At 37.0% G+C, this 27,601-nt stretch overlaps 1 protein-coding gene and 1 pseudogene across 10 annotated transcripts in view; both read right to left on the reverse strand.

Moving 5' to 3' along the window:
• Positions 1-27,601, reverse strand: part of POLQ (DNA polymerase theta) — a 65,133-nt gene that overhangs the window by 17,432 nt on the left and 20,100 nt on the right. For 3 of the 9 annotated variants that reach the window (XM_032298928.1, XM_032298924.1, XM_032298925.1), the window contains exons 8-15: positions 27,188-27,381; positions 24,934-25,071; positions 21,274-21,448; positions 18,083-18,209; positions 17,327-17,460; positions 9,996-10,180; positions 7,297-7,408; positions 355-479 (exon numbers count right to left, since the gene is read on the reverse strand). In XM_032298928.1, the coding sequence (XP_032154819.1) occupies positions 355-479; positions 7,297-7,408; positions 9,996-10,180; positions 17,327-17,460; positions 18,083-18,209; positions 21,274-21,448; positions 24,934-25,071; positions 27,188-27,381 (1,190 nt within the window). Of the gene's footprint in view, positions 1-354; positions 480-7,295; positions 7,409-9,995; positions 10,181-17,326; positions 17,461-18,082; positions 18,210-21,273; positions 21,449-24,519; positions 25,072-27,187; positions 27,382-27,601 lie in introns of those variants that run through there. The other 6 variants (XM_032298927.1, XM_032298929.1, XM_032298926.1 and 3 more) reach the window with 4 other exon arrangements.
• LOC116565385 lies at positions 23,053-24,036 on the reverse strand (annotated as a pseudogene). Its single transcript, XR_004275412.1, has one exon. The product of XR_004275412.1 is annotated as a chromobox protein homolog 3 pseudogene (transcript).

Raw genomic sequence — 27,601 nt, forward strand, 5'->3', positions numbered from 1 at the left:
AAATTAAGTTTTGGTCAATGATGCAATCAAAAAAGAAAAAATTTTTACAAATTAATTTATTTACAACTTATTACCTAAGCTAATAAATAACTGTTTTACTGCAACAAAACATGTTTAAAATATTATTAAGTGAGTGCATCTTTACATTAATCCCCCAGACTCTGTTCAGCAAATACCGGCATGTGCCATCACTTCAGAAGTCCGTAATGAAACCAGTGGTTGACCTAGTCTATACAGAAGATCCAATTAATATGCCAGTAACCCCTAAAAGGGACATTAGTAGTATTCCTCTTTGCTGAAAAAGTATATGTCATTGAAATATTAAGTTAAAAATCCTGAAAAATTTCAACATACGTGAGCTTTATGATAAGGGTTGTTGTCTTTGATTCCTGGCAAATATCTACGTCTTCCCAAAATGGTCTGAACAAACCCATCTCTTTTACAATTCTTCACTGTCTCGCTCATGAATTGATTAATCCCTACAAAGAAAATACAGAAATAATTAATTAGAACCAAAGTCTATCCTTCACTTCATTCACTGGTTTAAATATAGCAAAACATACCAAAACCCTACCATGATTTACTGATATTTCTAATATATTGTTGTATTCCATTTGCTACTATTTTGTTAAGGATGTTTGCGTAAATTTTCATCAGAAACATTGGCCTGTAGGTAGGTTTTGTTTATTTGTTTGTTTTGATGTGTCTTTGTCTGGTTTTGGGATCAGGGTAATACTGGCCTCATAGAATGAGTTTAGAAGTGCTCTCTTCTATTTTCCAAAATAGTTTGAGTAGGACTGGTATTAGTTCTTTAAATTTTTGGTAGAATTCAGCAGGGAAGCCATTGAGCTCCAGGCTTTTCTTTGTGGGAAACTTTTAATTTATGGCTTGAATCTCATTACTTAGACTATTCAAGTTTTAGATTTCTTCTTGGTTCAATGTGTCTAGGATTCCTATGTGTCTAGGAATTTACCCATTTCTTCTAGATTTTCCAAATTACTGGCATATTGTTGCTCATAGTAGCCACTAACGATCCTTTGAATTTCTGGGATATTTGTTGTGCTGTCTCCTTTTTCACTTAGGATTTTATTTTGATCTTCTTCTTTTTTCTTAGTCTGGCTAAAGGTGTGTCAATTTTATCCTTAAAAAAAAAAAAAAAACAAGAACAAAACAAAAACCAGGCCAGGTGCAGTGGCTCAAGCCTGTAATCCCAGCACTTTGGGAGGCTGAGGCGGGTGGATCACGAGGTTAGGAGTTTGAGACCAGCTTGACCAACATGGTGAAACCTCGTCTCTACTAAAAATACAAAGATTACCTGGGTGTAGTGGCACATGCCTGTAATCCCAGCTACTCAAGAGGCTGAGGCAGGAGAATTGCCTGAACCTGGGAGGCGGAAGTTGCAGTGAGCCAAGATTGTGCCACTGCACTCCAGCCTGGGCGATAGAGTGAGACTTCGTCTCAAAAGCAAAACAAAACAAAACGACAGCTTATTTTCAGGCCAGGCACAGTGGCTCATTGTTGATATTCACTCAGGGTGGCTGGCAAAATATTAAGGAATATATTAGGGAAAGTTATAGATTATAACCTCAAACCTTTTGGAAGGCCAAGAGGTTTTATTGAGGCATGCTGAAGGCAGCCGCGTCATTAGCATTAGCATAAGAAAGAGAGAGACAATCAAAGGCCTTCCCAGTTTAAGTCTGTTTACCGCACATCCCTTTGTCTCTACTCTGTTTACTCATGTAAACTTTGGGCTGGATGGTCCTCTGAGAGGGAGATCAAAGAGGAATCACCTGTTATTAGTGTTTACTCTGGGCCCAGAACCTAAAGCTTTTATCATTCATAAAACCACTCTTTTCACCATGTTAATTATCCACAACCATGTTGACTCAGAACCTCTATTATGAATAAATTTGTGGATGGATAGAAGGTCTTGGTCAATTGGTTGAATTTTACTCTCTGAAAGCAGCCAACAGCCATCCCTGCCCACTTGTATCACTGTAATGGTGTGAGAGTGCATTCGTTCATCCATTATTGAGTCAGGGTCTACAGGACAGACAGGTGGTGGTTGACATCTTAGCTGATGCTTGTAATCCCAGGCTGAGATGGGCAGATCACTGGAGGTTGGGAGGCCAACATGGCAAAATTCAGTGTCTATTAAAAATGCAAAAATTAGCTGGGCATAATGGCGTACACCTGTAATCCCAGCTGCTTGGGAGGCTGAGGCAGGATAATTGCTTGAACCCAGGAGTTAGATGTTGCAGTGAGCCAAGATCACACCACTGTCTGCCAGCCTGGATGACAGAGAAAAACTCCATCTCAAAAAAAAGAAAAGCAATAACCAATAATGATTTGTTTTGTTGCTCTTTTGTATTGTTTTGTTTCAATTTCATTCTTTATTTCTACTCTGATCTTTATTATTTCTTTTCCTGTACTAATTTTGGATTTGTCTTGCTCTTTTCTAGTTCTTTATGATGCATTGTTAGGTTATTTATTGCAAGTTTTCTCCTTTTCTTTTAAATGTGGGCACTTATAGCTATAAACTTCCTTCTTAGCACTGCTTTTGCTGTATCCCATTGGTGCTGGTATGTTGTATTTCCATTATTAAGAAATTTTAAAATTTCCTTCTTTTTAATTGACTCACTGGTCACTGATGAGCATATTGTTTAATTTCCATGTTTGTATAGTTTCCAAAATTCCTTGTTATTGATTTCTAGTTTTATTCCATTGTGGTCAGAGGAGATACTGATATTAATTTAATTTTTTGAATGTTTCAAAACTTGTGATCTAACATATAGTCTATCCTTGAGAATAATCCATGTGCTGAAGAGAAGAATGTGTATTTGGTAGCCATTGAATGAAATGTTCTACAAGTATCTATAGGTCCATTTGGTCTATAGTGCATATTTAGTACAATTTCTTAGATTTTCTGTCTGGAATATCTGTCCACTGCTCAGAGTGGGGTGTTGAAGTCTCCAGTTATTATTGTCAGGATCTCTCTCTTTATCTTTAGCTTTAATGATGTTTGCTTTATATGTCCAGATGCTCCAATATTGGGTACATATATAATTCTTATATTCTCTTGCTTGACTCCTTATTCATTATATGATGACATTCTTTGTCTCTTTTCATAATTTTTGTCTAGAAATCTATTTTGTCTGACACAAGTATAGCTACTTTTGATCTTTTTTGGTTTCTGTTCGCATGGAATTGCTTTTCCATCCCTTCATTTTCAGTTTATATCTTTAGAGGTGAAGTGTGTTTCTTATAGGCAACAGAGCATTGGCTCTTGTTTTTCTTTTTTCCAAAATCTATGCAGCCACTCTAGGTCTTTTTATTGGAGAGTTTAGTCCATTTACATGTAGTGTTATTACTGAAAGGTAAGGACTACAACATTTTGGTGTTTTCTTGTTTTGGGTTTTTTTTTTTTTTTTTCTCCTTTCTTTCATTCCTGTCTTTCATTTAATAACGGTGATTTTTTTTTCTGGTGGTATGATTTAATTTCTTGCTTTCTAATTTTTGTGTATCTTGTATGTTTTTTATTTTAGTTACCATGAGACTTGCAAAAATAATGTCTTATAACCTATTATTATTATTACTTGAGACAAAGTCTTGCTTTGTTGCCCAGGCTGTAATGGTGCAGTCTTGGCTCCCTGCAACCTCCGCCTCCTGGGTTCAAGCGATTTTTCCGCCTCAGCCTCCCAAGTAGCTGGAATTTCAGGCACCTGACATCATGCCCAGCTAACTTTTGTATTTTTTTGTAGAGACAAGGTTTCACTATGTTGGCCAGGCTGGTCTTGAACTCCTGACCTCACAGGTGATCCACCTGCCTTGGCTTCCCAAAGTTCTGGGATTACAGGTGTGACCCACTGCACCTGGCCCACTTTTTAACTTTTTGTTGTTTCTATTTATTTCTTATTGTACTGCCTATAACTTGAAAATCTGTTATAGATATTTTTGATTAATCTTTTTGTCTTTCCATTTAAGATAATAGTTGGCACATCAAAATTACAATATTATAATATTCTGTGTTTTTCTGTGTTCTTACTATTATCAGTGAGTTCTGTACCTTCAGATGATTTGTTATTGCTCATTAACATCCTTTTCTTTCTAATTGTAGAACTCTTTTTGGCATTTCTTGTAGGACAACTCTGGTGTTGATGAAATCCCTCAGCTTTCATTTGTCTGAGAAAGTCTTTTTTTCCTCCTTCATATTTGAAAGATATTAATATTTTTGCCAGATATATTATTCTAGGGTAAAAGCTGTTTTCCTTCAGCACTTTAAATATGTCATGCCACTCTCTCCTGGCCTGTAAGGTTTTCACTAAAAGTCTGCTGCCAGACATATTGGAGCTCCATTGTTTATTATTCTATTATTTTCTCTTGCTGCTTTTAGGATCCTTTCTTTACCCTTGACCTTTGGGAGTTTGATTATTAAATGTCTTGAGGCAGTCTTCTTTGAGTTAAATCTGTTCTATAACTTTCTTTTACTTGAATATTGGTATCTTTCTCTAGGTTTGGAAAGTTCTTTATTATCTCTTTGAATACATTGTGTACTCCTGTCTCTTTCTCTACTGCCTCTTTAAGGCCAATAACTCTTAGATTTGCCCTTTTGAGGCTATTTTCTGATGTTGCAGGTATGCTTCACTCTTTTTTATACTTTTTACTTTTGTCTTTTCTGTTAATTTCCAAATAGCCGGTCTTCAAACTCAGTAATTCTGCTTGAATAATTCTGCTAGTAAGAGACAATGATGTACTCTTCAGTATGTCAACTGCATTTTCCTACTCCAGAATTTCTGCTTGATTCTTTTTATTTTTTATTTTATCTTTTGAAATGGAGTTTCATTCTTGACCCCCAGGCTGGAGGGCAATTGCATGATGTTGGCTCACTGCAACCTCCGCCTCCCAGGTTCAAGTGATTCTCCTCCCACAGCCTCCCAAGTAGCTGGGATTACAGGCATGTGCCAGCACTCCCAGCTAATTTTTGTATTTTTAGTAGGGACAGGGTTTCACCATGTTGGCCAGGCTGGTCTCAAAATCCTGACCTCAATGATCTGCCCAACTTAGCCTCCCAAAGTGCTAGGATTATGGGTGACAGCCACCGTACCTGGCCATGCTTGATTCTTTTTAATTATTTCAACTTGTTAAATTTTTGACAGAATTCTGAAATCCTTCTCTGTGTTATCTTGAATTTCTTTGACTTTCCTCAACATAGCCATTTTGAATTCTCTGTCTCAAAGGTCACATATCTGCATTTCTGTATGACTGGTCCCTGGTGCCTTAGTTTACTTGGTGATGTCATGTTTTCCTGGATGGTCTTGATGCTTGTGGAAGTTTGCCTGGGCATTGAAGAATTAGATATTTATTGTAGTCTTCACAATCTGGGCTTGTTTGTATCCATCCTTCTTGGAAACACTCGAAGAGACTTGGGTGTTGTTATCTTAGCTGTATCTGCATTAGGGTGCCACCTAAACCCAGTAATGCTATGGTTCTTGCAGACCTGTAGAGGTACCACTTTGGCAGTCTTGGGTAAGATCTGGAAGAATTCTCTGCTTTACCAGATACAGACTCTCATTCTCTACCCTTACTTCCTCCCAAATGAATGGAGTCTCTCTCTCTGTGGTAAGCCAGTGTTTTTCTTTAATGGCTAATCCAATGTTATGAAATAAGAAGTCTTTGCCCACCTCAACGTTACAATGGATTCTCCCTTATTTTCTTCTGGAACATTTAAAGTTTTAGCTATGTACTTTTAGAGTCTATATTCCACATCAAGATAATTTTTGTATATGATGTGAGGTAAAATTTTGTATATAATGTGAGACAAATATTGAGGTTGATTTTTTTTTCCAGTACTGGTGTCTGGTTGTTCTAACACCAATTGCTGAAAAGACCATCCTTTCATCAATTGAATTACGATGGCAACTTTGTTGAAAATCAATCAACTATATGTGTGTGTGTGTGTGTGTGTGTGTGTGTGTGTGTGTGTGTGTGTGTGTGTGTATATATGGGCCTATTTCTGGGTCTTCTATTATGTTCCATTGTTCTCTTTGTCTACCTTATACCTATCTTGATTATTGTGGTTTTATAAGTTTTGAAATCAGGGAGTGTAAGTCTTTAACATTGTACTTTTCCCAAAACCTGATCTTCGTTATTTCAGGCTCTTTGAATTGCCATATAAATTTAAAATCAGCTTGTCAAATTCTATACAAAAGCCTAATGAATTTTTATTGGAATCACACTGAATCCACAAAACAATTTACAGAGAACTGTCATCATAACAATGTTTCTCTTTTCAATAAATTAACACGGTATACCTCACATTTATTTAAGTATTTGTCAGCTCTCAGGATTGCTTCGGAGTTTTCAATAAATAAGTCTTGCACACAATCTGCTAAATCTATGCCAAGTATTTCATGGCTTTTGATGCTTCATTTGCTAATTATTTGTTGCTAGAATACAGAAATACAGTCTATTTTTACAGACTGAACCTTGCTAAATTTAGTTATTTGTTCTACTAATTGTTTTTGTAGAAGCCATGTGATTTTTTACGTACAAGGTCATATCACATGTGACCAAAAGGTTTATTTTTCCTTTTAAATCTATCTGCTTTTTTCTTCTTGTGGTATTGCATTGTTTGCTTCAGTACCGATGGGGGTAAGGGACAGGGTTGATTAAAAAAAAGTATAAAAGAACGTTTTGGGAGGATAGAGTAATGGTTCTATATCTTGGTTGTGGTGTAATTTTAAGAACATATTCATTTGTCAAAATTCACAGAACTTCTCATCCTTAAACTTGTCTTTCAAAGAAAAAACAATTCACAGAACTATATACCATTTTCAGGATGAATCTTATTATCATATATAAATGATACCACGACAAACAGGCAAAAAAGATTATTTAAGGCTACTCAAACTGCTCTATAACAGCAATTGTTCTCAGAGTTCCTCAAATATTTAATTAGCAATTGTCAGAATTCCTTGTATATATACTCCAGTTTACTGTTTCAAACTATAGCTATCTAAACCAAAGCACAAGTCAACTCCCAGATGTTATGGGATGTTCACAATGACACAGTAGCTATACATCAACTACATTTTACTATTCTGTCTCTAATGAAAAATACAAAATAAGATTATTACAACTTAGTAAGTGATCATAACAAGGTTAATATTATTTACCCTCAACAATGCCTGATGAAAATTTCTAATAGATATTTCAATAGAAAATTCCATAACACAAATTTAAAAAATATAATATGGTAAGATGGTTGAAAAGAATACTATCTAGAAGATAAATTACCTGTGTATCTGGATTTGAAGGAGTCAATATAGCAAGCAGCATCATTTTCTTTAATGCCCATCTGCTCTCCCAAAGACTTAGCTCCCATTCCATAAATGATTCCATAGCAAATCTGAAAGGGAGTCATCCAACAAATAAAGCTTGTAAGTACACCAAATGCAAATAAAAGAGTTCATTAGGATTGAAATTTTGGCAACCTTTTAATTTCACAGTGAGTCAAAAATGATTAGATTGCTTTTGCTGAGTTAGATCCACAGAGGCTGATATCCAGCAAACATCTTTTCTGCCTTTCAGCATTACTTTTTGAGAGAGAGAGGAAGGTAGGAGGGAGTATGAATGAATAGGTGTGTGTGATCTAAGGAAAAATTTATTTTTGACTATTTCTCCTTTTTTTTCTTTTATTTATTTTTTATGTCTTTTTTGTTTGTTTGTTTGACTATTTCTCTTTTATCCAGCAGTCTTTATAGCAAGTTTTTACTCCTCACAGTACTTCACTAACTTCCACTTCAAGTGCCTAGGAGTCAGGGAAGAGAAGCATTACAAATGTCCCTCTCCTTGCCCTTGAACAAGACTTTAAAAATAGAAAGAGCAGGCTTCATGACTTTATGACGGGGAAGACTCAATTGGAAAAAAATATCCTTCTTACCTCACAGCCACCTAAAACGCCACAACTGCAGAATTCATTTCACTTAAATACAAATAAAAACTCAAGAAAATTTCGGAAGCAATGAAGGGAAATTATCTATAAATAGGGCATTAAAGAAAGTCTGATTTAATCATAAGGACTGCCGGGGCTCAAAGCCCAGCTCTACCATTCACAAAATGTATAATCTTGCATAAGTCACCTAACCTCTTTGTCTCTTACTGTCTTCATCTAAAAAATGAAGGTAGTAATACCTATATCATGGGATGGTTAGGTTTAAATGAGTTATTACTTATAACTTTACAGAACTCACATAAAGCAAGCTCTGTATAAATATCATTAAATAAAATCTAAAAATATAATTTGCTTAAAATAATTATCACAATTCCAAAAAACTTTCCACATGATAAACTTTCAACATGATATAGCTAAAATCTAACCCACCCCCCCCCCTGTGTTTTTTAATATATTTGGAGAGGGGTTTTTTTTTTTTTTTTTTTTTTTTTTTTTTTTTTTCCACAATTTGTTTTCTTGTGACTCCTGTTGTTTTTTTAACTCATGTTACTTAGTGCTGTCTGAGATCTCAGCCAGACTCAGGGATTAGGTGGTTTGGTACGTGGTGATACAAACAAAAACTGGTATAGCATAAACACTATTAAATCACGTGAGTCTATTAAATAGAAGCAGCTGTCTCCAGAGGATGAGTGTGTTGGATAAGAAGTCGTGCCCAAGTTCTGGCATTCTGAATTTATTCTGGCTCTACCACTTATAGCTGCATGACCTTAAACAAATTACTTTCTGTGCTTCAGTTTCCTCCTCTATAAAATGGTGATAGTAATAATATTAGCTATGCTATCTCATGGGTTATGAGAATTAAATATGGGAATGTTATCTATTTTACCAAGGGTTTGATTCTTGCTAAATGCAGGACGCCTCTGGGGATTAAATAGAGAAGACAGAGCTGGCTTTTTAAATAGTTGAAGAAACAAGTGTTGGTGTTAACCAGGTGGTGGTGAGAGGAAATGTCCCATGCTCAATGAGCCAGTCAAGACATATAGCTGTGAGCTGGGTGCAGTGGCTCATGCCTGCGATCCCAACAATTTGGGAGGCCAAGGCAGGAGGATCACTTGAAGCCAGGAGTTCAAGACCAGCCTGGGCAACAAATTGAGACTCCATATCTCAAAAAACACAAAACAAAACAAAACAAAACAAAACAAAACAAGACAGCTGTGAGGAACTAAAAGTGTAAATGTGAAAGAAAAACAGCAGAATCTCAGCGTACAGTGGTGTACATTCACCTCAGCCAGAAATCCTACTGTCTTGCAAATGGTATCAGATGTCTCACAAGTTATATGGTAAGAAAGTGTCAATGTTAACCCAGGCCAAGGAATGGTATAAATGTGGCCTTTTGACTTACTCTTTGCCTAATAGTTATCCAGAGTAGAAATTAATATGGATCTATTTCAAAGTTACAAAGGCAGCATGGAGTTTCATAAGTGGATTAACTAACCAATAACTTCAAGAGCTAAAAAGCTATCAGGTACTCAATATAATCTACAGCTCAGCAATATTTTTTCAACAAACATTTGGAGACCACCTTCTTTACAAAGCGCTATGCCTTGATGCTAGGAGAAAATATAAAAATGAAAATATGGAACTTTACCTCAGAAGACTTGAAGACTAGAAGGAGGTTTCTCAAATATACATATGCGCACGCCTGCAGGTGTGCATGAACACACCCATGCTGACCATCATCACCACCATGACATCTACTGAGTACCAGGCACTGTGGCTAGCCATATAATGGCTTTAAATGCATATGGTTTTCCTAACACAAAGCAGCCTCAGATCTCAGATCTCAGTCTTTCTGGTTATTTCTACTGCCTCCACAAAAGAAAGTAAAACAAATACCATGAGATAAGCTCAGATGAAATGTGCTTTGAAAGATCCAAAGATGGAGAAATGGTTTCTCAGTTGCAAATAATTGAGACCGTTTTTAAAATTTTTGAGTCCCTAAATTCTTCTCCTTTATATTAAGCATGTTCACTAAAATCACCTGCTTTGCCTGCTGCCTCAGATCATCCCCAACAGACTCTGGCTCAATCATCTTCCATTCTGCTGCAATGCTCCTGAAAACATCAGCTCCAGTGTTTAACACTTGAATGAGACGACGATCGTGGGATAAATGAGCCAAGATCCTCAGTTCAAGCTGAGAGTAGTCAGCAGCCAGTATTAAACCACCTGAAGTAGAAGTGATTTCAGAAAAGCTAGTACAAAGTTCTCTATCACACAACCCAACTTCTATATCATATAATTGAGCAGGATGACAGAAATTTAGGTCTAACTTAGAACTTTGAAATCATATGTCAAAGTTAAAACCTTCCTCTTAATATGATGTAATTCAGCTCTGTATCTTAGATCATTTTTTTCCATTAGGAAGCTTAATTTTCATTTTCTTTCTACAGAAAACCTTGTACAGTTGCTAGTATATAATCAGCCTTTAACAAATGGTTGTTGAATGAATTAATGAAAAAACTGGTGTGAAAAAACTGGTGTCCAATGTGTGCAAATGTTAAGTGGGCTGGAGAGAAATGTGTGCCCCGCTCTGACAATAACAAAGTCATTAAATGAAAAAAAAATCAAGTAGTCAATAGCTGAGCAAATTATTAAAAGGATTAAAATAATTTACCTATAGATTAGAAATGGGTAGATTAGATATGCATGAAAAAAACAAAAACAAACTTAAAAAAATACGCCAGGCGTGGTGGCTTACCCCTCTAATCCCAGCGCTTTGGGAGGCTGAGGTGGGCAGATCATGAGGTCAGGAGGTCGAGACCATCCTAGCCAATATGGTGAAATCCCGTCTCTACTAAAAATATTTTTTTAAAAATTAGCCAGGCATGGTGGTGCATGCCTGTAGTTCTAGCTACTTGGGAGGCTGAGGCAGAATTGCTTGAACCCGGGAGACAGAGGTTGCAGTGAGCCGAAATCACACCACTGCACTCCAGCCAGGGCGACAGAGCAAGATGCCATCTCTAAATAAATAAATAAATGCAGGGTCAAAGAAAAATTAAAAAAAATATTTGCAACTGATATCACAAAGAACTCATTGCCATTTCATAAGAAGAGTTTTTACTTGTGGAGAATAAGATGAACTATAAATAAGAAGTTCAGACATACTAAAAATAAAAGAACCTTAAATATATTAAAGAATGCTCAACTTCATAAGAGAAATGAAAAGTCTATAGCAAGAAACAATTTTTCTTCAGCTATATTGCAAAAAATACAGAAGTTGGGCAACACTCTGTGACAAGGTTGAGAAGAAACACATTCATATGTTGTTACTGAGAAGTGAAATGGTAACCTCCTCCCCATTAGTTGGCAATTTAACAATATCTATAGAAATTAAACAGGTTTTTACTCCATGACTCAGCAAACACGCCCACAGATTGCTGCACACACTATCTGCACACAGTTTAAACTGTTTTTAATTAAAATGTCCTTATTGATAAGCACAAATCTTTAGTATAGAAACATTACATGAAAAAAGCAAGGTACATAATAGTGTAGACAGAATGCTAATTTTGTGTAAAAATAGGGAAATAAAAAATTATATATCCATATTTGCTTATATCTGCATAAAGAAATACTGTCAAAATATATAAAAAACTCATACACATAGTAACCTCTAAGAGTTGGGAAGGATAATGTAGATGATAGGTAAGGAAGCAAAGCTTCCCAATACTCATCTTTTATATCATGTTGATTTCTCAACATGTAAATTAATAACCTATTCAAAAATAGAGATAAATACTAATTTAAAATACAGGTTGAGCATCCCTAATCCAAAATTCCAAAATCCAATATGCTCCAAAATCCAAAACTTTTGAGCACCAACAAGATGCTCAAATGTCAATGCTCACTGGGGCATTTCAGATTTTGGATTTTTGGATTAGAGATGTTCAATTGGTAAAGATAGAGTAAATATTCTAAAATCCAAAAAAAAAAAAAAAAAAAAAAATCTAAATCTAAAACATTTCCAGTCCCAAGCATTTCGCATAAGGGATATTCAACCTGTAAATGACAACTTTGGTGGACTTCCTACCACAACTATAAAACTGGACAAATTATATGAAAAAAACAATTCTCAGATGTTAGACAACAAGCCAGGCAGAACTATAATCACTGAGAAGGGAAGGAAACGAGGTGAGTCACACAAAGTTCTCAGGGATCTGAATGGAGGCACTTTCCAGAATCTGTAGCAGGGAAGGGTAGCTGAAACACAGCACTGTGTCTCTCTCTGAATGAAGAAAACAGAGTCTAGAGTTTGGGCCTTTGAGGCAGCTGGAATTTGGAGAGAAAAATGGTGTGCATAAAAGAAGCACCAGAAATAAGCACAGGAATCCCCTTGGATTTTTGACCAAATATTAAGTTGTGCAGGGAGAAAGTGCAGGGCACCAGGCAAAGAACACACACTAAAGAAATAACTATTACTAAAGGAAGAACAAACACTGCATAGCTTTTAGCTGAACAACTAATTCAACAACACATTCTTTTTTTTTTTTTGAGATGGAGTCTTGCTCTGTTGCCAGGCTGGAGTGCAGTGGTACGATCTTGACTCACTGCAGCCTCTGCCTCCCAGGTTTAAGCGATTCTCCTGCCTCAGCCTCCTGAGTAGCTGGGACTACAGCTGCATGCAACCACGCCCAACTAATTTTTGTTTTTTTAATAGAGACAGGGTTTCACCATGTTGGCCAAGATGGTCTCGAACACTTGACCTCGTGATCCGCCCACCTTGGCTTCCCAAAGTGCTGGAATTACAGGCGTAAGCCACCGTGCCCAGCCCAACAACACATTCTTGAATGCTGGGAAATGACCAAGCTCTAACAAGACCGAGAAGAGATCTTATTAAACAGCTTCAGCACCAAGTGGACTCCAAAAAGGCCACAACTTATGAACAGGAATAATCTAGCCCTAGAGTGCAGGCTACTCTAAACATTTGTTAGCAAAGCCTCAAAGGCCTCAAAAGGACCAAGCTGATGTGAAAGTAAACTGACAAAAGAAACCTTTACTTCAGTATTTGTTAATTTAGTGTTCATTGTGGCTTTGTATAATGCACTACCATGAATAACAAGAATCAGTCACATTTTACAAAAAGCAAAAGATCTTCAAATAACCTACCTGATATGGTTTGGCTATGTCCCCACCCAAATCTCACCTTGAATTGTAATAAGACTCACATGTCAAGGGCAGGGCCAGGTGAAGATAACTGAATTATGGGAGTGTCCCCCTATACTGTTCTCATGGTGGTAAGTCTCATGAGATCTGATGGTTTTATAAATGGGAGTTCCCCTGCATAAGCTCTTGCCTGCCACCACGTAAGATGTCCCTTGCTCTTCCTTCATCTTCCACCATGATTGTGAGGCCTCCCCAGCCATGTGGAACTGTGAGTCCATCAAACCTCCTTCCTTTGCAAATTACTCGGTCTCAGGCAGGTCTTTATTAGCAGCATGACAATGGACTAATAAACTACCAAACAATTACCTATCGACTCTATAGGTAACCTGTCTAACAGTATCAGAGATTAATCAAATTTCAAGTATTTCTTTTTTGGCTTTGGAAGAATTGTCCCATAACAGAGAAGCTGCTTAATTAATATTCTGAATAGGTTTTGTCTCAGTGGACTTCTAAATTTATAAAGAAAATACCATTCTTAGCTTACAAAATCAAACTAGTGGCACAGATATTTTGGAATCTTTTACATTTATCAAAGAAGAATTTCAAGTAGATATGAAAAAAATAGCTTTCATCATATAGTCAATAGTCTAGCTTTGTCATTAAAAACTTATATTTTTTAGAGTTTTAAACAGGGTCTGTTTCCCTATTTCTTCATTCTACTATATGTATAGAAAAGATTTATGCTCAGTTTTCTATATCAGACCATCAAAAGGGTTATAACACAGTTAAAATTATTTTATGTAAATGTACAAATGCTGAGTCATCACCAGCTTAAGGAGCTGCTGAAAATAGAAAACGATGAATGTAACAATCTTGCGTACGCTACCAAAGCTCATTGTTTGATTCATGAAAGTCTTACAAAGATTTACTGTACTCCAATATTTTCTTGAAACAGAAGAACACTTGCCACGTATTTTGTAATCAAAGACAAAAAGAACAATGTGATTTATGTTTTTTGACTGATATCACACAGCATATATTTGAGGCTCCAAAAAAAGGGAAGAATGTGCTTGTGACCTAGCTAGACAGGTATGAGAATTTATTTGGAAATGAAAACTTTTTATAAAACTAATCAATAATGGACTAGGTACAGTAGCTCACACCTGTAATTCCAGTAATTGGGGAGGCCAAGGCTGGGGGATCATTTGAGCCCAGGAGTTCCAGACAAGCCTCAGCAACACAGCGGGAACCCCCATCTCTTCCAATAATAATAACTTTATGCATTTTTCAAGTATAAAGCAATATACAGCATAATTACAATCAACAGGTTATATAAACTGCAACTATTAAAAAAATTTTTAAATGCTCTGATGCTGATAAATTTAGAGTTGCTTTTTTATTTAAGTAATAGTCCTTTGAATTTGACATAATATAGGTATGGCATCCTTAATCTGAAAATTCAAAATCTAAAATGTTCCAAAATTTAAAACTTTCTGAACACTGATATGATGCTACAAGTGGAAAGTTCCACAACTGACCTCTTGTAACAAGTCAAAGTTATAACTTTGTTTCATGCATAAAATTTAAAATATTGTATAAAATTACCTTTAGGCTATGTCTATAAGGTGTACATGAAACATAAATTTTATATTATGACTTGGATCCCATCTCCAAAATATCGCATTATGTATATGCAAATATTCCAATATCTCAAATACTTTTAGTCTCAAGGATTCGAGACAAGGGATACGCAACCTGTCATAATGAGTAACATAAGAGTTGGTAAATTTACTTAACTTGTACAGACATTGTTTTGTAATGGATATTTCTGCTTCAAAGTCAAATTAATACTTCAGAGAAAATATGAACCAGCTTTGTTAATACAGATGCTATCTTTTTTTAAAAATGAGTTTCTAAAACATAGAAAAAGACAAAAAAAAAATGAGTTTCTGGTACTCAATTCAGTTACTGGAATTTTCTTTTTCTTTTTTTTGAGATAGTGTCTTGCTCTTTCGCCTAGGCTGGAGTGCAGTGACACAATCATGGCTTAGTGCAGCCCCAACCTCCTGGGCTTAAGTGATACGATATTCAGACCTCAGACTCCTCAGTAGCTGGGACTACAGATGCACACCACTATGCCTAGCTAATTTTTTAATTTTCTGTAAAGATGGGGTCTCCCTATGTTGCCCAGGCTGGTTGTGAAGTCCTGGACTCAAGCAACCTTCTTGCTTCGGCCTCCCAAAGGGCTGGGATTACAGGTGTGAGCCACCATGGCTTGCATGAAATAAAGTATGTTTGAAACAACATGGGCATGTGATCTACTTTGTCAAAATATAAGTTTTATAAAATCAAGCATACCTTGCTTTATTGCACTTCACTTTATTATGCCTCATAGATATTGCAGTTTCTTTTAAAGAAATTAAAGGTTTTTGGCAACTCTGAGTGGAGCAAGTCTATCAGCACCATTTTCCAACAGCATGTGTTCACTGTGACACATTTTATTAATAGTAATGTTCATATTACTTCAAAGCCTCTCATTATTACCTGTTATGGTGATCTTTGATGTTACTATTATTACAATCCATGAACCACACTCACGTAAGAGTGAACTTCATTGATCAATGTTGTGTGTGTTCTAACTACTCCACTAACTGGCTGTTCCCCACTCTCTCTCTCTCAGAACTCCTTTCTCCCCTCTCTCTCTCAGACCTCCCTATTCCCTGAGATACAATATTAAAATTAGGCCACTTAATCACCCTACAATGGCAATGACCTCTAATTGTTCAAGTGAACGAGAAAGTCACATCTCTCTCATACTAAACCAAAAGCTAGAAATTAAGCTTATTGAAGAAGGCATGTCAAAAGCTGAGACAGGTTGAAAGCTAGGCCTCTTGTGTCATACAGTTAGCCAAGTTGTGAATGCAAAGGAAAAGTTCTGGAAGGAAATTACAAGTGTTACTCCAGTGAACACATGAATAATAGGAAGACAAGACAGCCTTATTGCTAATATGGAGAAAATTGGAGTGTTCTGGATAAAAAATACAACCAGCCATAACATCCTCTTAGGCCAAAGTCTAATCCAGAGCAAGGAGGCTCTGAGGTACTCTTCAGTATGTCAACTGCATTTTCCTACTCCACAATTTCTGTGAAGGCTGAGGCGGGTGAGGAAGCTGCAGACAAACAAAACAAAAAAACTGATTCATGTGTTTTAAGAAAACTCCATTGTACTCCAGCCTGGGTGACAGAGTGAGACTCCATCTCAAAAAAGAAAGAAAGAAAGAAAGAAATTACCATACACCACACAGACCTTCTGGGGACTCTCTTAGATAACTGTGATAGAATTTTGTATGCTGACAGTTCAGACATAAGCAACACTAAAAATTGCCTGGCAAGACATGTCATCACAGGTCAGAATTCACCCTGGGAATATAAGTTTCTGATGGAATTTAAATAAATTCAGATGGTTAATTGCACTCACCTGGACCTGCCAGCTGATGACAGATAAAAGAACAAATATGTATACTAACAGTCGGGATGATCTGCAAGTTACATCACCACTTCCAACTGTCTTGACAACAAAAGGTTTATGTCTAGAGTACTGGGTTGAGGTCAGGCAAAATGAAAATAGCCTTAGGGGCCACCCCATGCAATAGGAAGCAGCAGTGCAGAATAAGGGAGTACAGACATAAAAGCAAACAAGTTCAAAGGAGAGGCAAAAAAAATTGTCCCTTTAGAGGTCAAGAGAGAAGGGAAATTGAAGAAGGAAAGAGTTGATTAACAGTGACAAATGCTGTAAAGAAGTTAAAGAGGGTGAAGACTGACAAAATCAACCGGACTTTGCAAAGAAGTTTACACTGACGTTAGAAAACATGGTTTCAGCAGACTGCTGCTTCTGAGCACACACCACAAAAGTTTCCCACAGAGCAGATCATGGAGAAGATGACTGCTATAAACCTGGCAGGACAAGATGACTGCTATAAACCTGGCAGGACAAGATGACTGCTATAAACCTGGCAGGACAAGATGACTGCTATAAGCCTGGCAGGACAAGATGACTGCTATAAACCTGGCAGGACAAAGAGAAAGGCGGGCTTCACTGTAGACAGAAAGATGGAGGGACAAATGCATGCTCTAAGTCTCACTCAAATTTCAGGCTTTGAAAAACATTCTCACAGCAATGAGAAGCTTCAAAGCTATCAGCCACCTTACCTGGGAAAGGCACAAAGGCATGTCGCATGCTAACTGAAAACGGCATTCCTCTGTCTGCAGCTCTCTCCTCCGTCTGTGCCTGGCATCCAGGGTTCAGGCTCCAACACTTTTTATTTTTTCCTCTGTGATACAAACTACATCATCAGCTAAACATAAAGCAGTCTCAAATATAGGAAAAAGATCTAATTTTCAGCAACATCAGTATTTGCAGCTAAGAAACAGAATAAAAACCTTATCTGAGAGTTGGATATGATAGCTCACACCTGTAATACCAGCACTTTGGGAAGCCGAGGCGAGCAGATTGCTTGAGCCTAGGAGTTCAGGACTAGTCGGCAACAAAGTGAGACCCTCGTCTCTATAAAAATTAGCCAGGCAAGGTGGCACATAGCTATAGTCCCAGCTACTCAGGAGGCTGAGGTTGGAGAGCTGCTTGAGCCCAGGAGGTGGAGGTTGCAGTGAGCCGAGGCACCACTGCTCTCCAGCCTGGCAACAGAGCAAGATTCCATTTCAAAACAAAACAAAACAAACCTGAGAATCACTTTAAAGCTTAACAAAGATACTAGAGCTCTTTTAGCAAACATTCAATTAAACATGAAGTAGTTTCTTTACACATGGACTCAGGATTCAAAATGGTCTAGGACAGAAATGGGTATGTCTGAAACATAAACTAATTTCATTTATTTGTCTAATAAGCTATTTTGAGCCATTCGTACTTACATAAATTTATTAATACAGATCCAGAGAAACAGTGCCTACCTGCCCATGGGAAGTAGGCCTTTGCCTACAGCTTGAGAAGGTGGGCTTTCTACTACTAGTGTTGGCATTTTGATTTCAAAATCTCTTGGCACATTCTGAATATTTGGTTCTGTAAAGGTTATTCGTCCTGAAATCAAGCAGAATAAAGACATAAAATTAGAAAAAGAAATCTGGTTATTTAACGGTATTCACATTTCTGGATTATCTTAAAAATACAGACTCTATCAATGCTGAACTAAAATAAATTTATATTTAAATATTTTTCATCATGTTCATGTGTCTAACAATGATAAAATAAGTACAAGACCATCCCAAAATAAATGAATATATAAATTGTCTACAATGTTTTACATAGAAAACAATCCTACAGTGAGAAATAATCTGATAAACTGAACTATTCCTTGAGTATCAGATTTCAGCACTATAACATGTTAGCAGTCATATTAATGAGTAAAGGCTAATCAAATGGATCTTAGGAGAAACAACCACTGAAGCCTCTTTGCCCATCACTTTCAGACATCATCATCTTTCTTCATCATCATTATGATTAATCAAGAGAATCAACAATAGTACTGACTAGAAGTACTGAATCAAGTGGAGACTTGAATCAGGTGGTTAATAGCAAATTTTCCAGTGAATAGAAAGTTTAAAAAAAAAAAAAAAGCATATAAGTCTAGCCAACATAGTAAAATCCCATCTCTACTAAAACTACAAAAAATTAGGTGGGCATGGTGGCAAGTGCCTGTAATCCCCAGTTACTTGGGAGGCTGAGGCAGGAGAATCATTTGAACCTGGGAGGTAGACATTGCAGTGAGCCAAGATCACACCACTGTACTCTAGCCTGGGCAACAGAGTGAGATGTCTCAAAAAAAAAAAAAAACAAACAAGTAGATTGTAAAGCCTTTATTTCCCAAAATATTTTACAGTTTGTTTACTTGTTTGAATTTCTCTAAACATGTAAGTGCCACACCAAAAAAGTTTGAGTAATTTTGTGTGATTTTTATAACACTATCAGCAACACTAAAACTCTATTTTATGACACACTCTTCATTATAACAGGCTGACTACTAGCTATGTATAACTCCATCATCTTCTGATAAATCAGACATTTTAAGTGTTCAGTTAATGATAACCTTTTATATAATTGTTGTCATTAAATGGCCTGTTCAATGTTACAAAGCTAACAAATAACAGAGGAGGGCATCCAAGGCTCTTTTTACATCAACACATTGCCTTCTTTTCTATAACACTTCGTATTCAGCACACTGCCCTGGTCTATTAGTTGAATTAATGAGGCAACACTGGCAGACCAAAAAAAAATGGTAAAAATAAATTACAAAGCATGAATATATAGCTTAACAGATATGAAGTACATTGATGAAAGGCTTTGCTTTGCTTAAGTTTGTATTTCTAAAATATTATAAAAGTTATTTATTAAAATATATTTCTAAAATCAGTAATAAGAATAGAATTCTTATTACTGGTTTTACCTTCTGCTTTGTAAAGAACAAATAAATGTGCAACACCTTTGAAAACTCTAGGTAGATGTTGTTTTTTCATCACCAAAGATTTTATTTCATGTAAGTTTATATCATTATCATATGTTTCAAAGTGAAATTTAAATACCAACAGGGCAAGATATTACTGGGATGGGACAAGAGATTAGCTAAATCGGAAGAAAGAAGAATTAGAAAGTTTAAAACAAGAGATAAAGCAAGCAGACAAAAGCAGCGCCTTATGGAACCTCCATGCTAGATAACAGTAACCAACAGTGAGTGCTTTCTAGGAGCCATGCACTGTTCTAAATATTCTACATCTATGAACCTATTTAATCCTCAGAATCATCAGGTGAAGTAAGACTGTTATTGCCTTGTTTATTTGTTTATTGATTGACTGAGACAGGGTCTCACTCTGTTGCCCAGGCTGAACTGCAATGGTGCAATCACAGCTCACTGCAGCCTTGACCTCCCAGGCTCAAGCGATCCTTCTACCTCAGCCTCCCAAGTAGCTGGGACTACAGGCACAAGATATCACACATAGCTAATTTTTTGACTTTTTGTAGACACATGGTTTCACTCTCTTGCCCAGGCTAGTCTCAAACTCCTGGGCTCAAGTGACCCTCCGGTCTTAGCCTCCCAAAGTGCTGGGATTACAGGCGTGAGCCACTGTGCCTTGTATCATACATGAAAAAACTTAGGCATTGAAAGGTTAAGTATCTTGTCATAAAGATTTATAGAACCAGGATTCAAATACTGATTTCTGATGTCAAAGCCCACATTCTATACCACCAATCTAACCAGGCACCAATAGAGCCTCCTCTATGAATGAGTTAAAGTCACCTTTCTTCCACTACACATCACATTTGGCAAATACTTAGAGTTTTATACTGCCTAGAGAAAGAATGCATTTTTCCTCATAAGATTACACTCTTACTTATTTCAAGAGGACCATGAGATATCCAAAGAGCGCTACAGCTTTCTTTTCTGCTTGGGTGAAATAAAATGCTTATACAGATGTCCCAGAGGCCTACACAGATTCAACTCAGAGAACTCTTAAGAGGCTCAAAAAAGGGATGGGACTGAAACTAGGTAAGACCACCGACTCAAATGTTTAATTCCTGTGTATACTCACATTGAAAGCACTATCTCAGACATCCCAGTTACTCTATACAAGTACTTAAAAGCAGGAAACAGGCCAGGCACAGTGGCTCACTGTAATCCCAGCGCTTTGGGAGGCCAAGGTGGGTGGATCACCTGAGGTCAGCAGTTCAAGACCAGCCTGACCAAAATCTTGTCTCTACTTAAAATACAAAAATTAGCCAGGCATGGTAGTGTACACCTGTAATCCCAGCTACTCGGGGGGCCGAGGCAGGAGAATCACTTGAACCCAGGAGGCAGAGATTGCAGTGAGCCAAGATCATGCCACTGCACTCCAGCCTGGGCAACAAGAATGAAACTCTGTCTCAAAATAAATAAATTAATTTTAAAAAATAAAAGCAGAAACCAATACTGATCTCTGTACCCAGGTAGAATCTACCTATGCTTTGAATAAAGCATGTAGTTTATAGTTTTAAAACTTCACTTGAACCCCATGATCAATACTTGAATTCTTGGCCATCATAAGAAATACTGCATATGAAAATGTTTTTCCTTCAAAATTGGACACCGTTTATACTTAAGATTTCTCATCACCTGTAGCAGTGTGCGACTGTGACACAGGATAGATTCTTTCCATTCCAAGAAAAGGATTAAGACGCTTTTCCCGCTGAAGAGGAAAGACCACTTTGGTAATAGCATTAGTGATTCTTCTCCATTCTAATATCAAGCCAGGTAAAGGATGTAATGCCTTTAATTTATTTAAAACATCCTGCCAAAAAAATATAATAAGGTAAGATTGAATTCTTGTCCAAATTCCATAGCAAGCTAGAATCTCTTTTATGTAAGTAATGCTGTCTCAAAATTAAATCTGAGAGTAATATCTACAACTCAAAACTATTTCTTGGGTTTTAACCGCCATATTGATAAGACTATAACTACAGCTTATAAAATGCAAATGTGGTAATGCTGAGCATGATCAATGTAAAATTACCTTTTTCAAATAAATGAGTTGTCAGTTTAACAAAGCAACTGCCTACCCACACCCCACCAAAAGTTTATTTTACATCATCTGTTTTCTTTATGCATTTTCCTCCTCCACTCCTCACACGACTGGAAGTATCCCAGTTGTTTTTCTTCTTGCCCAGAAACTTATATAGTTTCCATATCAAGGTAATCAGGAGACATCTATTTTTAAAACTTTGAATTTTTTGTACTATAGACTTTCAGTGAACTATTAAGGAACAGAAACTTGTGAGTAAAAGGGCTAGTGAGAATAAATAAAAAATTGTGCTACAGCCTGGAGCTAAGGAAACTTCCTAGGAGCAGACAAGTCATACATCATGGTATAAGGGCTGAAATTCTACACAAAGGCAACTTGAACAGCTCTATGCCATATTTTCCACCGTATTTTTCCACTAAAACTTCAGTAACAATGTAAAATTAAGCTCTTTCTCTCTTCTCTCCCACTAATGCATAGTTTCCAATGGTTTATGATTAACAATTTTACTTTGAAATTAGCAGATTAAATTCTTTTTTAAAAGGAATATAAAACTATTTATTAACCACTGTTTACCATTATTTACAGTAAATACCGATACATTCTGATTACTACAGAGTTGTTTTTCTTGGCTTTTGCTGAACCTGTAAAGCAAATAACTGAAAGACTGACCTTACATGTAAGGAATGGGTTGGGGTAAAGAAAAAACATACAGGTCAGTAGCTTAGATTACAAAAGGTTGTTCACACATTTATGGCAGCAGATCCTAAACTACCAACATCTCTAACCAGCTGATTAGGTTTCTATGAGCCAAGTCTTAGATATTCCATAAATCATGACCTTTTAGTCAACACAGCAATAGGATTTCAACAGTTTGTGAAAAATGGCCTGCTAGAAGATTTTTTAATGTTCATTTAACTTAGTTTAGCTAATTAAAACACACTAGCATTTGTCTAGTTTCCTCATCTGGATGGGAAAACCTCCTATGATGGCAGTGATAAAATTTTTCCTTTTAGGAATTTTGCAAACAAAAAACTGCATTTATAGATATAGTTGCTTTAAAACTATCCAATTTAAATTGTCATATTAATTAGAATCACTTATTTCTTCACATATTTGAAATGTATGGCTTCAGGAAAATTTTCCATTTAACCTGAAGTGATTATCTTTTATTTTGCTTGGAATAATGGCATCTCAGAAACATGAGTTTGCCTGTGATTTTTTGTTTTGGTGAATGTTTAAAAACAAACAAAAAAATTATACATGCATTTTATGTATACATACACACACACAAAACATATAAAAAACCTAGAATGGTCCTTAGACTTATGAGAACACAAGTTTGATTGAGTAATGACTATGGACATTTCCCCCAATATTTAGAAAAGCTGTTCTTTAATGTAGAGGAAATAATATACCATAGTAACAAATGTTCTTTTCTGATCAAGGAAGTAACTACAGAAAGCTTTTATTTATTTGTTCAAAGTAACCAGTGCTATGGATGGAAAAAAAACAAAACAAAAAACCAAAAACCCCAACAACTCTTTCAATGCTACTTTCAAAATGAACATATCAAACTTGATTTTCATTAGGATGTAGTCATTTTGTCTCACTAGTAAATCAAAAACCAAGGCCCAAATTTACATATATGTGTGTGTGTGTGTGTGTGTGTGTGTGTATATGTATGTATATATGTATATATGAAAAACAATGTGAACAATTATTGAGCTTCATCTTCTGGACAAGAATGTCAAGTTAGTCTCTCTTCATAAAAACCAATTACAATTTGAGGACACTTTATATTTGCCTCTTTTGCCAGCACCAAGTCTGCCTCATCTGAATCTTTCCATTTCATGAGAAACATCAATTCTCCACTGCTGTCTGTGGCACCAATTATTCTTTCATGATCAAGACCTCTGGCAAATCCTCTTGGTTTGTCAGCAGCGTCTCTTCTCTTCTTTGATTTGCTGTCATCAGATTCACTGTCAGATAATTCTTTTTGTACCATCTTTTTCTTTGCCAGCTTTTTTAGAATTAAGAAACACTTCAATCAACTCTGGACTTCGGGTTCCCAAGTATTGTCAGCATCTGTAAATCCCTTCCACTTCAGGAAATATTCCACTTTCCCATTCACTACACGTCGATCTAGTACTTCTTCCACCACAAATTCCTCAGGCTCTGCCTCTTCAACTTTTTTACTCTTTCCATTCTGTTTCTTTCCCATTTTTTGCAATGTAGTTTTATTGGAGGCCATTTTTTATTGCAGACTTGAAGAGATATTATTCACCGCCTCCGAGCTGCTCCGGGTAGCGGGTCTGCAGGTCTCCGGCCTTGCGCGCCTCCAGCTCGAGCCACATCCGAGGGGGACGGAGACAGGAGCTGCACGCCAGGCCATGGGTGGGGGGAATGGAGGGGTGGCACCGCCCCGCCTACGCTGGGCGGCCACAAAGAGGGGCACGGTGGGCGCCGGCTGGGAACTGGGGCCCAAGGGTGGACCAGATTAAATTCTTAAGTCAAGGCCTACTGTGGTGGCTCTTGCCTGTAATGCCAGCACATTGAGAGGCCGACGTGGGAGGATCCCTCCAGGCCAGTAGCTCAAGAACAGCCTGGATGACATGGTGAAACCCTGTCTCTACTGAAAATACAAAAATTAGCCACGAATGGTGGTACACACCTGTAGTCCCAGCTACTTTGGGAGGCTGAGGCATGAGAAATTGCTTGAACCCAGTAGGTGAAGGTTCTAGCGAGCATGGTGCTACTGCACTCCAGCCTGGGCAATAGGGTGAGACTCTGTCTCAAAAAACAAATTAAAAATAATTCATGAAAAACTTACTATTTTGCCTTTAAACTAAAAGTAATATATTTGTTCTGACTGGTTTCCTTTCTTTTTAAAAATTCTTACATAGCTTTCTCTATGTTCATATAACTATATGAATTAAGTTATATTAGATGTCCAAGAGTAATGGATGGCAATAATTAAATAATGTCTTTGAGGTTCGGTTTATAAACCTTTATACCATTTTAATGATAGGAAGAAGGGACACAACTGCTAACTAAGATTATGATTTGAATTTTCCATGCAGAAAATCTCCACAGAATTTGTGGGCTACCAAACCACAAACCAATATGTTAATCTATATCTGGGTAAATTCAAATGGTGGACTCAGATCTTGATTTCATCAGCATTCTTTCTAGACATCAAAATGCTAAAAAACAGTTTAGGTTCTGCCTGGCTCTGTGACTGCCCCAAAGAGCACCTTACTAGTGCTGAGCTGTCTTCCCAGCCTTAGCTTGCGTCCACTGTCATTCCCTCTTCTCGTAGAACCCAAAGTTTTCTTGCTGCCTTGGTTTTTCATCTCTCCATCTGGGGGCAACTTCAATTCCAAAAATAAAACCTGTAAGAAATTAATGCCTCTTTAGTCAAGAATGAAACTTGCAAAGAGTATCATTCAGAATTTATTTTAGAAAAAACTCTACAGTTCAAGATGGACTGAAAGAATGTTTCTCTGGATAATTTGGAATTACCATATTTAACAAATGATGGCTATGAAAATGCATATGTCAGGTAGTCTATCCATACTCTAGGCACTATCAGATTAACACTAACACAAGGCCTTCTTTTTTTTTTTTTTTGAGACAGGATCTCACTGTCATCCAGGCCAGAGTGTAGTGGTGTGATCACAGCTCACTGTAGCCTTGACCTCCTGGGCTCAAGTGATCCTCCCACCTCAGCCTCCTGAGTAGCTGGGGCCACAGGAGTACACCACCATGCCCGGCTAATTTTTATATCTTTGGTAGAGACAGGGTTTCACCAGGTTGGCCAGGGTGGTCTCAAACTCCTAAGCTCAAGCAATCCATCTGCCTCGGCCTCCCAAAGTGCTGGGATTACAGGCCTAAGCCACCACTTTGACATGGCCTAAGAAGAAGCCAATAATATTAAAGGTGCTTTACTCTTAGTCCAGAATTTGCTCGAGGCCTGTACTTTACACGCTTTCAGGCCCATCTGAATCACAATGGCAATAATTCCTGCCTTTGCCCTAAACCTACTTGTGCTGAAACAGAGATTCTGTATTTTCTGTAAATTCCCTATGTAATTTTATGTGCAGTCAGCTAGGTATTGGTTTGGGGACTTCTGAGCTAAAGAATTTAAAAGAAGATACCAAAAAGGAAGAAAAATAAAAAGGTACTACTGAATTCAACACATGAATAAGAGAAACCAAGTTCCTCATTTTCTTTAAAATACGTTAAAGAAGAAAAAGAGAACCAAATACTGCACGTTCTCACTTATAAGTGGGAGCTAAATGATGAGAATTCATGAACATAAAAAAGGAAACAATAGATAATGGGGTCTACTCAAGGGTGGAGGATGAAAGAAGGGAAAGGAGCAGAACAAATAACTACTGGATGCTGGGCTTAATACTTGGGTGATGAAATAATCTATACAACAAACCCCCATGACATGATTTACCTATATGACAAACCTTCACATGTACCCTTAAACCTAAAAGTTAAAAAACATAAAACGTTTGTATTTAAATTTTATACTTGCGTGAAAAAAAAACAACAACATAAAACATAACTGTGGCTTTAAAAAGGACACTTTTATAAGGATATTTAACATTTACTGACCACTTACTACAGAATGGTCACTTATTATTTATACCTCACTACAACCCTATGAGGAATTTTTATGACAACCCCCCTTTACTGAAAATTGACCCATAAAGAGTTTATACATTGGCCCAAGGCTCTGGAACTAGTTAATAAATGGAGGAGGTAAGATTCAAACCCAAGAAGTCTGGCTCCAAAGTCTATGACTTTTACCAATATGCTATATTAGAGAATCACAACTAGAAGACACAAGAACTTCAATGCTATCAAACGTAACCCCTCTAAAACAACGCAATCACCCTTTGTTAGGGACGTAGTGTGGTTGAGAGGAGAGAACGGAATACCAATATATGAAAATAAAACAAAGGTAAAATTTGTCAACATTTATGTAAGGAAGCAAAAACCTTAATTAAGTTTAAAAAAGGAAACAGTCAGAAAAATCCCTTTTTCATTTACATCTCTGAAAAATATCCGATTTCCTATTCTATAGAAATGTTAGAGCAAGCAAGGAGGAGTGAGGGCTCACAAAATGACTAACTTCATGGAGAAACAGCTATGCTGTCATGCAACCACCACTACCAATCATTTCTTCAACAAATATTTAGTGAGTGCCTCCTCTGTTCCAGGCAAATCTCCTTCTTGAGGAGTTTACATTCTAGAAGTCCTCTTTACTACCTTCCTTTATTTGTAAATTAAATACAGATATAATTTACAAATTAGATGATGTTAGAATGTTCCCAAAGCAATCTGGTTAACTGGCTGTTTCATTTTACTGACCTTAGGTGTTCAGGTAAATACACACACACACACACACACACACACACACACACACACACACACACACACAATCATGTTAACTCTAAAAATTATTTATCTATATTCCTATCCCCATGATACAACCTCAGCGATGTCATCCGAACTGGTGAAAGAAAAACTGTGGCCAGCTAGTTGATAGGCCTGGGTCTCAATTGCATCCAGCTTGGCTTGCAGTATGTGTTTCTGACTTTCACATTCTGCAGTACTGAAGCCGATTCCATTTAGTTCTAGCAAGGCCAAGCAGTACTGAGAGGGCATTTCCACTTTGCAGAAAACATCTGGAAGAAAAAAAGAAAACTAAAACGTTATCATTGGCTAAGTGACTGATCAGCAGCCTTACCTAAACCACACAGAATTCATCTGGGAAAATCCAGAAATGCTACCAAGCTATCCTTCAGGATCCAGTCTCCTGAGCAGCACTCTCAAGCCAACAATGAAAGGTGGAAAATTATAGGCTAGTTTAGCACTGGACAACTATCCTTGTCTCTGCAGAGAGTA

This window comes from Sapajus apella, unplaced genomic scaffold (genome assembly GCF_009761245.1).
Source record: "Sapajus apella isolate SASKATOON/1434 unplaced genomic scaffold, GSC_monkey_1.0 scaffold40, whole genome shotgun sequence".
Lineage (NCBI taxonomy): Eukaryota > Metazoa > Chordata > Mammalia > Primates > Cebidae > Sapajus > Sapajus apella.